This window comes from Pinus tabuliformis, chromosome 7 (assembly GCF_031772625.1).
Source record: "Pinus tabuliformis cultivar Carrire ecotype Pingquan chromosome 7, CPIR1, whole genome shotgun sequence".
In the NCBI taxonomy this organism is placed as follows: Eukaryota; Viridiplantae; Streptophyta; class Pinopsida; order Pinales; family Pinaceae; genus Pinus; species Pinus tabuliformis.
In genome coordinates this window covers 186355266-186368517 of record NC_142293.1, presented here as the reverse complement: position 1 = coordinate 186368517, position 13252 = coordinate 186355266, and the positions used below count along the sequence as shown (strand labels likewise).

Below are 13252 nucleotides of genomic sequence, written 5' to 3'. Positions count from 1 at the left end.
TCTTCCCACACATGCATACTGGCTTACCTTTGGTGCTGCTCTGTTGGTTTATTTACCGATACTGTTTCAATTTACTTGGAAGGTCAGGTCACCGTAGAATGTTTGTGGTAAGTGTGGGAGACAAACCTATAATGATATTGTTTTGAGGATATCCTCTTTAGGGTTGAAATCTACAGATGGACCATCGGTTCATATACAACCGTCAGTGTGAATTTAATCCATTTTGGACCAAAAGGCCATGATTCTGAAACAAGAGGGCCATGTAATTTCGACCACAAATGAGTAATGTCATTGCCCCCTTTATTGGGGGAACCCATTATTCTGGCAGTCATTTTTTTCTGATTAAACAATGCTTGCATGCAGGTTCCTCCTTTTCTGCAGTGATGGCAGTGGTGCCACGTACTCCCTAGGCTTGAACTTGTGTGACTAACAACTTTCACTCTGAGTTCCTTGGCAATAAGGATATAAAGTTATAAACTCTATAGCTGCTGGTGGGAGCTACATCGTCTCATCTTTTTTCTTGTTAGAGTCCAATATCTCGAATCGTCTATAAGTAAAAAGGAAAAACATTCAAAAAAACTTAAAACAATTCACGTTTACAACATTCTAAGCATATCTATCAGTGTTTGCTGCAATTACCTTTGAAGTATATTCAGCAGTTGTCATTTCTTGAGGTTTTTTTGGTTCTTTGGGAAGAACTTGACTTTTTGGTCGTCGTTCTGAAGGTTGTGTTAAGTTAGTTGCCTTTTAGTGTCATTTGTTCTTATTGTTGTTATCCAAACTTGATTCAAATGCCTTAGATTTTGGATAGACATACTCTTAACCCCCATGACCGTAATAATCTATTACATTCTCTTCAAGAAAAGGAGAAGAAAATGAGAAGAATGAAGTGAGGAATTTGCTGAGAAAGAGAAGAATCCCAATGAAGTTTTTCCACATTTCTTCATGCCTACAAAAATACACAAACAATGCAGAAATCATAAAGACATGAGAGAATGGAGGTGCACACGTTGAAGCTACACTGAAGCACACTGCACACTACGCCTCTATTACACTACGACTCTATTACGCAGAGTAAACTGAAACTATTACCATGCCTCTATTACCTTCTTGGCGTATGAGTTGCGGGCTTGAGCAGTGAGAAGTCAGTTATAGACCAATGTTTAATTTTTAACCTAACTAAACCATGCAGTGAAAAATGCGGGAACCCTAAAAGTTAAAACCCGTGCTCGCTGAGTTGAGAGCTGAAAATTGCCTCAGTCGTCTAAAACACAATTAATCGGTCAGTCACAAGTCAAACTCACCTTGACCACAAGTCAAACTCATTCAATGCGAGTTTGACTCAGCCAGAGTTGAATCGGATTGTTTGAGGGAAGCTCAGAGTTTGACTCGCAAGTGATCGGAGATTCATGTTTCACTGCAATATATAGAAGTAGACACCGTTTTAAGCAAAGGTTACCATACTCTCCTAGTCAGCATAGTATGTCAAGTTGGCTGACTCAATGAATTTGAGCTGCTGAGTCATGCTGAGGTGTTCCAAGTTATGTGTTGAGTTATTTCATTTTACTGACTGATTTATAACTTACTGTTAAGTCTGTTGAGATTTGTGAGCTTCATTTGTGGCCATGTGCCAGCTCACTATCTGGCGTATTGAGGCCCTTAAATGGGCCAGGTGTTGGGTAGTAGCCAATTTATTACACTAGATTGTATTTTAGTGTATATTTAGTCTATTAGGCCTAAGGCTGGCCTTGTCACCTCTTGGGGCTTGTACCTAAATAAATCACTCAACTCATCGTGCACATCATTCATTCAAGTTTGCAATTGATCAAAGCCTAAGAGCATCTTATCTATATCACATATTTGTTGGAGTTCATGTGTTTTATGATGTGGTTAATCTCTCGTGTTTATCATGCAATTTTCTTGAATTCGATTAGGGTTTGTTGTAGAAATTCACTGTAGATCCTCTACCTCATTATTTCAACAGTATGGTGTTGAGTTTTCTGAGTTTCCAAATGACTTCAGAATGTCTGTCTTGTTTATAGTCACATCAGAGTCTGACAGGCTGCGTTTTGAGTTGTATGTCTTGCTTTGAGGCATTCTAATGAATTGAACTGGATTGTCATTTAGCTGTACTTTTGGTTTGTCATCATAGTTTGGTGAGATGTTCTTGATCCTGATTGGTAGCAAATAATTGTGCATTTTGTTCTCAAAACGAAAACTGAAGTGTTCAGTCATATATCATCCTTGGCTATGAGCTTGATTTTTGACAGATGATTTCATTTTGCATATTTTTCAGGTAGAACCAAAGCATTTTCCAATGCTAGCAAATTGGCGGACTGAATATACAATGGAGGATATATTAATGGAGCTAAAGCGTGAGATGGCAGCACCGTATAACAGAAGACTGTCACAGCCCCCCGAAGGAAGTACTTTTTAGGAGAGGCTTGAATAAAATGAAATATTAATTTTATTCTCACGTCTCAAGGACTTTGATATGTACAGTATTGCTGCCTTCTGATTCATGGATACTCGTAATGTGAAAATCACTCTCTGGAATTGTGACTTGTACTTGTTTAGTGTTTATCTTGGATTGGTATGCTGATTTTCCAGAGGCCTTTAGCTAGGGATCATGTTGGGTGTTGAATTTCATTATCTAGATCAATATGGTTATTGATCAAAGAAGCTTATTTTTCCAGATGGAACCATCTACTTGTTTTTTAAAATTGCTTGGGTTTCTCCTAAAGACGGACTTGATTTGAGGCTTTTTTAATTATAACTTTCTCAAGTGAACTGACACTGACAAAATTCGGTGTTTGAATGTAAAAGGCAGATAAACACTGCTCAAAATCTAATGCTAGAGTGTTTCAAATTGAACATCTATAGGCATGCACATTTGTAGGCAAATGTATTATTTTATTGGACATAATCCTAGATCTGTAACTGAACGGATGTGCTGTGTCTTTAGTAACTTGGTTAACACTAAATCATGTTATTTTTTTATATCCAGCTTGGTATATAATATTAGTCAAATGTCTTACATGCATTCTTGCTCGCATGCTGATAATTATATCATAATTTCTCTTTGAACCAATGCTTAGTAGCTTACTAGTGACGAGACCAGTTGTCGGTTCATTTGTCTATTTTGTCACATAATATTTCAAGGATGACGATGGTACTTGAATCATGATCCTTCATCAACATGGCTACTTTCTAGAATATTGGTTCATCCACATATTCGTACCATCCCTTAAATGCGGGATTTCTTTCGTATGTCACAAGTTGCCTATTATATTTAAATACCACGTTAGTTTTCGCAACAGCACGTCTTTATTTGCGGGGATGTTATGGACAACAATCGACTCGCACTGTTTGAGAATGAAATGATATTATATTTCAATATTTTATATATGAAAATTTGAACCGGATGATTAATATTGGTCATTTTTTTATGAAATTGATGACTTGAAAAAACTTTGCCCTAAATTTGATGAAATTCCTTTCTTAAATTTAGGCTTTCGGTTTGTTCTTGACCAGAGTAAATCACATAGCATTACATCCTTAGCCAGACATGTGGCTTCTACAAACAAATGGAGGGCTGTTTTTTGCCTTGGGGTGTTGAGTTCATTCCTTTACAACTGCATTTTTTTACTTTAGCACTTCTGTTATTGTTCTTATTTTCATTTTTGTGAACATGTTCAAAAAGTTTTTATTGTTTTTAGTGCTAAATGTAAGAGTTTATGGATAGCTTTCCCTTGAATGCATGAATAACAGCTCTGGAGCTTTTGCCTTTGAAAGCCTTGGATGGTGTTACTGTGACGATACATACCACCACGGTTAGGATGAATGTATTGTTGTTTCTTCCAAATATCCCTTGAATGCATAAAATTGTGCTATTGAGCCTATCCGTACCACTAAGCCTAGGCTGAATGGGCTATGTTTTCTTCCAAATTATTATGAATTGAATATTTTTCTATTTTAATGGTCTCTCATGCACCCAAGCATAATAGCAATGAGAAATGACCAACCTTTGATGCAAGCATCGACAGCATGCCACATGCCATATCCCAGCTGTCTTGGGCTAATCGCCTTTTATTCTTGTAAAAAATGCTTATTTAAGTTTTATAAACTTTCGATTTTTCCCAAGAAATAAATGTAGCGACTGAACAATCAAGTTCGAAAGGGTTAGATTTTATGGGTATTCTTTCATACGACAAGTGTTTAGAATTTCACTTACATCGTAAACAAGTATCACATGAAAAATAAGGAAAAGCACTACGCATAGTTGGAGAAAATAGTTTTATCCCAGCATAGTACTGACTAAAATGAGATCAAAGGAAGCCTGAAAAACATGTAGAGTGGACTTCCACAGTCTGTGAGGTACAGAAGACGATGAGGGAAGTACCCAGCGCTGTGAACAAAAGCTATAAACAGACAGATTTTGCTGAAAAAGAAAACCAAAACGTCCAGACTAGTATATAAGCATAGAATGTGCACTCAACAAATTCTTTATAATAAATGAAACTTGTGCCCATCGAAAGAGCTCTTTTTGATAAAAGGTTTGCTATTGTATTTAACTCACTGTGGATGTGCTGAGAACTGATTTCTTGGAAGCAATTCCTTATTTCTGCAATTCCAAGAGGCTAAGTTGTGATTATTTGGTCCAGTTTAATAGAAAAAGAATGAAAAATTAGCGCACTTGTACGGAATTTAACTCGTAAAATTAAAGCATGCTTCATTTTAACCATCATTGGCATGAATACTTGAGTTGTTTCTATAAAACACTTAAACACCCCATTTCCTTTTGATTGTGTTATCTATTTTTTTTGTTGTCAATATGTATCCTCCTCCCAAAAATAACATTGTAAGTAGAGTTAGCATAAAGTGGACTTTGTTAACTATAAAAACATCCGATATTAAGTTAGCATAAAGTGGACTTTGTTAACTAGAAAAACATCCGATTCAAATATCGGAAGTAAAGAGGGGATAGAATAAATATGTTGTAAAATGAAATAATGGTTTTACCATTGCTTTATACGACACACATTGATTGGTCATGAGCATGGATAGAAATGAATTTTGATTAAATTGTGTTTTAGTGTTATTATTATTATTTATTTAACATAGCTTAAATATATATTACACACATTGATTGGTCATGAGTATGAATAGAAATGACTTTTGATTAAATTGTGTTTTATTATTATTATTATTACTACTATTATTGTAACATAGCACAAATATATTTTACATGTTTTTGTTTTGTTCTTAAGTATAATTAGTAGAACTTGTTTGTTCTTGTTTGTACTTCTTTTATATTTTACATGTTTTTGTTTTGTTTTTAAAGCATAATTAGTAGAACTTCTTTGTTCTTGTTTGTACTTCTTTTATTATTATGTTTGTTGTGTTGGTTAAGAAAGTAAGATGGTTATATTTTCAAAGCTTCGGAAAATATTGTTGCATTGAAAATGATCAATTCATTTAAGTTGCTCTTTGATATGATGTTGTAAAAGAATTGATTTCGGTTTCGTCTATAGCACTTGTTAATATATGTTTGGAAATAACCATATTAGGGTCTCAATATTTAAGGTGGAATGACTTGTTTTAGATAGGTTGATATGTAGATTGTTGTATGTGATGACTTCTATGATCAAGGTGATAATGATAGGGTCTAATAATTAAACTTGTATTTATAACAAATTTGAAAGGCGATTCCTTGGTATTTATTGCTTTATCAATACTTTTACATTGAGATGCAATTTTATCAACATTGAAAATGAACCTTTAAATATATTATTCCTCCGCTGCTCTTCTGTCATCATCATTCTCTCATCTTGAAGATGGATCCCATTTGGGATTTGAAACGTTGGTTCAAAAATGATAAAACTGTGGATTCTCCGGTCAATGATTCAAAATATATCAACTTGTCGATCTATTGTATCGTTTGACTTCATTGATGATTGCTTGATCTAGGTGGATATTGGTGGCCACCTGCGTATTCCACTTGGATTCCCAACACTGTTTCTTTTCGTTTCTTTAATTATAGTACTATTTACTATTTTTGGCAGTTCTTCGGGGCATAAACTTCCAGAGCTCTTTTGAGGCTTTAAATGACGTTTTTTTTTTTTTAAACAGAGAAATCCATAGCTTACGACAAGGGTTTGCAGTCGAAAGTTGTTGTCCTCAAATAACTCTTTATCACGAGGTATTGTTTGCGTCAAATATCATATGCCAAAGTTACAACCTCAGAAGTTGATATACCAAGCAACCCCAATGCAACCCACAAACTTTTGACGCCTCATCTCTTAGGGTTAGGTTTGTGGATGCTTAGGGTTTTCCATTATTTCTCAATAAAAAAAACCTCCGAGCTTCATTGTAACAATTCAGAAAGCATGTAGTCGTCACATCTCTTTTAAGAGATAAGCTGCCATCACCCAAGCTAATTTCTTTCCATTTTGCATATAAATTTGAGTATTTTGTTATTAATGAAGTGAAGTTCAATTTTCGTTGTAGCTTTGTGTTTCTGTTTAAATATGTATTTCATTTCGTTCTTGCATAAATTTGGATCAGTGGTGCAAGAATGGTTTGCTCTTTGTTTTTCGGTGCATGTCCTCAACGTGGTTGGGGTATAAGGAGTTAGGACTTGACCTAGTTGAACCCTTGCAAGACCAGGCTCGCTGAAGTCGATGACCTCCCATGGTGGAAGAAAAGAACGACCAGGGAGTAGGAGATCCTTTCAAAATATTGCTTGAAGAAGCCCTCAAGCAACAAAAGAATGAGATGATGGATAATTTTTCCTAAATCTTTTGGCGGGTATCAGCAGGCGAAGCATCTTCAACCGACAACCACCTTGGAGGCGCCACCCTCATTAAGGTACAATTTAACTTTGACATTCCTATATTTTAAGGCCAAATAGACGCAAATGCTGTAGATAAATGGTTAAATTTGCTGGAAGGATATTTTTCAGTTCATGAATTTTCTAGTAGGGAAAATATTACTTTTGCATTCCTCAAATCTGCCCCCCACGTCAATGATTGGTGGGAAACCTATTGTAAGCAAAGGGATGAGAATAAACCCTCATTGTTTTCAGCTGCACCCACTTGGAATTCTTTTTGAGATGTTGTCAACGAACAATATTACCTTGTCGGGAGTTATGAAGATAAGTACATAAAATGGACCACACTGTGGCAAGGAAGGGACCAAGACGTGCTAGAGTTACACAAATATTTTTCGTACCCTTCGCACGAAGTTGGGTATCAAGGATTATGAGCGGAATCTAGTACTCAAGTACCGCGATAGTGTACACCAATACATTCATGATGTAATAGAGATCAAACAAAAAATTTGAACAGAAGAAGCGAGACTTTGGATCTGTGAATTCGAAGCAGGGAAAATGTACCCCTAAATCGCAGAACAAAGAACACAGCCAATGCGGGGTGACTCAGGACAACCCATTGAAGTTGCAAGCAAAGAATAGCACCATGAAAACGAAGGACATATGAAAGTGGTGTGAGTTCCATAAGAGCCCCACTCACAACGCGAGTGTCGCTCTAAACAGTCACTAGTGGCCGAGCTAAAGGCTTCAGAGTTAGATGCATGCTCTGACTTTGAGTCAAAACCCGACAAGGGGAATGACAAAGGGAAGCACATTATTGATGCAGAGGTTAGCACCATTGTTGCAACCACCAAGGTCCGGAAGATTGAGCCTAAAGATCTAGAGGAAGGGGAGCGTTTCTTCCACTCACAGATGTGGGTGAAGGGATTTCCACTGTAGTTCATTGTTGACAATGAGAGCCAAAAGAACCCCATTATAACAAAGGTCTTTAAGCGATTGTGCATGTTGACCACACCACACTCGCAGCCATACACCATTCACTGGCTCCACCAAGGACTAGATCTCCGTGTCAGCCAGTAATGTCACCATCCTTACAACATCAAGCCCTTCACGTATGAGGTACTATGTGATGTTGCTCCTCTTGAAGTTTGTGATGTGTTATTAGGCCAACCATACTTATGGAAGCGTCATGTTGTGTACGAGTCTGGAACTCGCACTATTAATACTACTTTGAGTAGTAAGCTATACATAATACTAGAGGTAGCCTCGCCTACATCCATCTCTTTAATCTCTACTAAGCGATGCAGTAAGATCATCTCCCAGATCAGGAAATTTGTTTTCTTTTTGATTCACTCTCAAAGCAGGGGGAAGATCGTAGCTACATATTGTGAAAATTTCGCAATAGGAACCCCTATTGCAACAACTGATGATATTACTCCTATTTGTTAAATTCATTTAAACAAATTACTTGCAGTTTTCTACGACAAATATTGTAATACATACACTGCGACCTTTGCTTAATTAAATATTATGTGGAAACAAGATATTGAACAAGAAGAAAATACAACACCATAGACATCGTTATTTTTGGACAAATGTTCCCGGAAAAACCCAACGCGGGAAAAACAGTGCAACAACTTTGAGGGTTTATTATTATTAAGTAGTAGCAAATTATGAATACATCTCTGAATATCGCTCAGGTTATTTAGTTACAGAGAGAGAGAAACACTAGCAGAAAGAATTGTTAGATTACCTCACACTATCACTGGAAATCCTGGCTGATCCAGCCCCAGAATGATTGTCCCTCGACTTTTTTCGCTACCTCTGCACAATATTTATGTCAGTGCAACGCCAAGCTTTCTGGGGACAACGTCAATCCTATGGCTGGCTGATTTGTTGCCCAAGGGATTCAATTTTTGCCTCCTGATCGCACACCCAGACTCTCGGCTTATGAAACTCAAATTCCCTCTACAAATTTCAGACTACCTCTTGGCTTCTGCACTGCCTCTGCGTGGCTCTACGTCAGCCTCTGTGGCTTAGCGTTGACACTGCTGGATTATTCTCTGCCTCTCTCTGCTGATGATTCTTCGGCTGAGAAAATCTCTCTCCGGATGTTATCCCTGCCCCTCAATTGCAAGAAATCTCCTCAATCGAATTTCCTCCTGAGAACTTCACTTCAGAAAATCGATCTCTTGATCTCTCGGTTGTCTTTCCAAATGACCCTCAGGGCCCTTCTTATATCTTTCTGTTGGACAACCAACGACCTAGATTAACTCATAATCAAAGGCTTAGATCATTTTGGCTTGATCTCCGTCTTCTTCTAGAAGTTACACTCACGATTTGATTAATACCCATTAATATTTTAATTTTCCTAAGTTTAGACTTAGAAGCTCCATTAAAAATATTAATATTTTAATATAATCATTTTTGGGTGGAATTTCCCAAAACGCTTTCTGGGTTCTTTGGAATACATGTGCCCAAGCCTCCCTACAAAATTTGAGGCATAGAGCACATATGATGCTACCCCAAATCAACACTCCCTCTTAGCGAGGAATGTGCTCTAGCAATATACTATTCCTGCACACTGCTCTGACTTTGAAGCATTGTCCTCTATGGTGCTGATGTCTGACATGCTGTCCACCAAACATTGCGCCGCCGCTGCAACTGTATTGCTGCTGACACTGCCACTGTCAACACTTCATCTGTACTACAACTCCCTCTTAAGTGCTGCATCTATGCTGCTGCTAGCATTGCCACTGCCAACTTCCACTGCGCTGCAAACTATTGCTGATAGCAATGGAAAAAACATCCAAAATCACTGAACTAACTGTGTTCAATATGATACCACATGAATGCTAGAGCCTGACTGCTGTTAGTCTCTACATTGACCCTCTGAATCTATTGCATTGTTGTCGACCTCTGCTCTGTGCCATTTGCACTGCTGCCAACTTTGCTCTGTGCCATCTGCACTGCTGCCAACTTTGCTCTGTGCTGCTCAGATTCTGGTGCTCCTATCTACTGCAATTGTCTCTCCGACATTCCTCGGCACCATCCGACATTAGTCCATCCTGCTACTACTGATCTGGTGCTCCTATCTACTGTAATTGTCTCTCTGACACTCCTCGGCACCATCCGACACTATTCCACCCTGCTACTACTGATATGAACTCCCATAGCAAGGTATTGATCCGAGAGGTGGACTTCTCAAGGATCTTGCCCATCTGTAGCTCTTTCGAACTATAGTTATAAATCAACCCACCTCCCTCTTGGAGGTATCTCGGCTGTCATGGAAAACCCCTTGTCTTCGATATTCGTGGGTGAAACCTTCAAATCGCGTTTCTCATCCTTGTCCTTCTTAAGAGGACACTGAGTAGCATAGTGACACATCTCACCACACCTGAAACACTTTATCTTCGGGACGTCCTTCTTATGTCTCTGCTACTCCTGCTGCCCGTTTGTTGCATTATCCTCCTCCTCCTTGGGCTTCGACTCACTGTTGCTGCTGCTTTTGTCAAGTTTGACTTTGACCAAGTCTCTCCTCAGCTCCTCTTGTTTTAGAGCTGCCCACATCTCATCCCAATTAAGCAACGTTGCTCTGCCTAGGATACTCTGGACAAAGACTTGCCACTCATCTGAGACATAATTAAAGGTTAGTCTAACCAACTCTGAATCCTGAGGTGTATGCCCCACAACAGATAACTCTTCACGGGTTTCCTTCCGCTTCGTGAGGAATGGATCCACACGCTCTCCCTTCTGCATCTGAGCAGATCTGAAGTTCTGCTCCAAGTACATGCTCCACTGCTCGGAAGATCCCTGATATAACGTGGCCAAGGCATTCTACATCTCCTTAGCAATTTGTTTGCTAACAACATGACACACCATGTGATCCTTGACTCCATCCAGGATCATCCTCTTGGCCTTCGCCATCTCAGCTATGTACTTCTTTAGTGGCTTTGCATCCGCAGGTTCAACCACCATGTTGTCGACGTATGTCTTGAGGGCATGCTCATCTAGAAGGAAATACATTCTAGCCCTCCAGATGACGTAGTTGGATGCTCCGTCCAACCTGTCCTGATCCCTCAAGCCACTGGTTGCCATATCTACCAAAAATGTTAAATCCCCTTTCTGCTTCTCATAGTTGTTGCCCAGCCAATGAGAAAACAAACTTCTCGGTGGGAACTCTACTGAGGAAAATTCCCCTTAAGGTGCTTCTCTTCTCTCTTATGATGTTTTCCAGCTCAACAATCTTCCTGGTGAAAATATGTGTCCCCCCAGCTCTCTCACGTTGAGGCTTCAACACTACTCCCTCTGCCCTGCCAAAAATTTGAATTGGGAGTCCTCTTCGTCGACTCACTCTGAGAGAAATTGCCTCTAGAATCTTCCCTCCCGGCTTGGAACTGCGTCGACCCTTTGGGGTTTCGAACTTCTACCTCTTGCAGCTTTTTCGAACTCCCTTCTTCTGCTCAACATTGGATGTACTGGCTCTGCTCTTCTTGCTTTACTTGCAGCTTCGATACCATGTGAAAATTCCACAACTGGAACCCCTACTGCAGCAACTGGAGATATTACCCCTATTTTCTAAATTCATTTAAACAAATTACTTACAGTTTCCTACATCAAATATCGTAATACATACATTGCAACCTTCGCTTAATTAAATATTATGTGGAAACAAGACATTGAGCAAGAAAGAAAATACAACACAATAGACACCATTATTTTTGGACAAATGTCCCCAGAAAAACCAAATGCGGGAAAATCGGTGCAACAACTTTGATGGTTTATTATTATTAAGCAGTAGCAAATTATGAATACATCTCTAAATACCTCTCAGGTTATTCAGTTACAGAGAGAAATATTGGCAAAAAGAATTGTGAGATTACCTCACACTATCACTGGAAACCCTGGTTGATCCAGCCCCAAAATGATTGCCCTCGACTTTTTCTGGCTGCTTCTGCGCAGTATCTGCATCATCACAACGTCAGCTCTCTGGGGATAGCGTCAATCCTTTGGCTGGTTAACTCGGTGCCCAGGAGATTCAATTTACGCTTCTCGGTCTCACACCCTGGCTCCCGGCTTCTGAAACTCGAATTCCCTCTGGAAATTTCAGGCTCCCCCTTGGCTTCTGCGCTGCCTTTGCATGACTCTGTGTTAGCCTCTCTGGCTTAACGCTGCCACTGCTGGATTACTCTCTGCCTCTCTCTACTGATGATTCTCCAACTGAGAAAATCTCTCTCTCTTCGGATGATATCATTGCCCCTCAACTGCAAGAAATCTCCTCAATCGAATGTCCTCCTAAGAACTTCTCACTTCAGAAGATCAATCTCTTGATTTCTCGGTGTGTCTTTCCAAATGACCGTCAAACCCCTTCTTATATCTTTCTGTTGGACAACCAACAATGTAGATTAACTCCTAATCAAAGGCTCAGATCGTTTTGGCTTGATCTCTGTTTTCTTCTAAAAGTTACACTCATAATTTGATTAATACCCATTAATATTTTAATTTTCCTAAGTTTAGACTTAGTAACTCCATTAAAAATATTAATTATTTTAATAAAATCTTTTCTAGGTGGAATTTCCCAAAATGCTTTATGGGTTCTTTGGAATCCATGTGGCCAAGCCTCCCTGCAAAATTTGAAGCATAGAGTACATCCTATGCTACCCCAAATCAACACATCTATGTACCCTGGGAAGGGTTACTCCACACAACAAAAGTAGGTGGATAAGGTCGTCGAAAAATATAGGGACATCTTCTCCTTACCCACAAGAGTACCTTTGCACTATTAGGTCAAACATTAGATCGATTTGACTCCCGAAGCACCCCTACCCAATGTGCCATTATACCATCGCTCTATTTTGGAAAATGAAGAAATCAAGCAGCATATCCATGTTGATTTTTGTAGCTTGGGATGTTACACTCCAAGCCTTGAGGATCAAGGGTTTGGAGGTAGGAGCTTCAAAAGTGGCCTTGTGGGCTTGAAACCCAAGCCTGGGGTTTTGCATCCATCGATGTTTGGTCCAAAACCGTGACGAGATTTCGACATGTGATGGATAGGATGATAGTAGATGATGAGATGAATTCAACCCATCGAGAGTTGTCCGATTTTGAGTTGTCGTTGGAGAGATTAATTTTTGAAGGTGAGTGGGCTTGTGTCACAAAGTTTAGGTCGACCTAGTGTTTTTGGTCACTTTATGACAGTGGGCAACCCACCTTCATGAGATTCGTTAGGGCCTTTAAGAAGGCTATATATTAAGGTTATGTGTGGAGTCATTTGGACATATCCTAGTGCAACACAAGTGAGAAACTCGACCTATTTTGTATCTCTGTTTGGGCCGTAGATTAGGAGCAGCCAAGTGAAGGTGGAAAAGCCTAGACGTGGAGCTTTTCTAAGACTATTTTGGGTGTCGTGTCAATCTGCTG

At 39.1% G+C, this 13252-nt stretch overlaps 1 protein-coding gene across 1 annotated transcript in view; it reads left to right on the top strand.

Annotated features, from left to right (window-relative positions):
- LOC149246471 (ubiquitin-conjugating enzyme E2 variant 1D-like) overlaps positions 1-2886 on the top strand; it is a 51515-nt gene extending 48629 nt beyond the window's left edge. The window contains exon 4 of the mRNA XM_089457934.1: positions 2297-2886. Coding sequence (XP_089314060.1) covers positions 2297-2437 — 141 coding nt within the window. The 3' untranslated portion in view covers positions 2438-2886. The remainder of the gene's footprint in view (positions 1-2296) is intronic.
- Positions 2887-13252: the final 10366 nt, after the last annotated feature.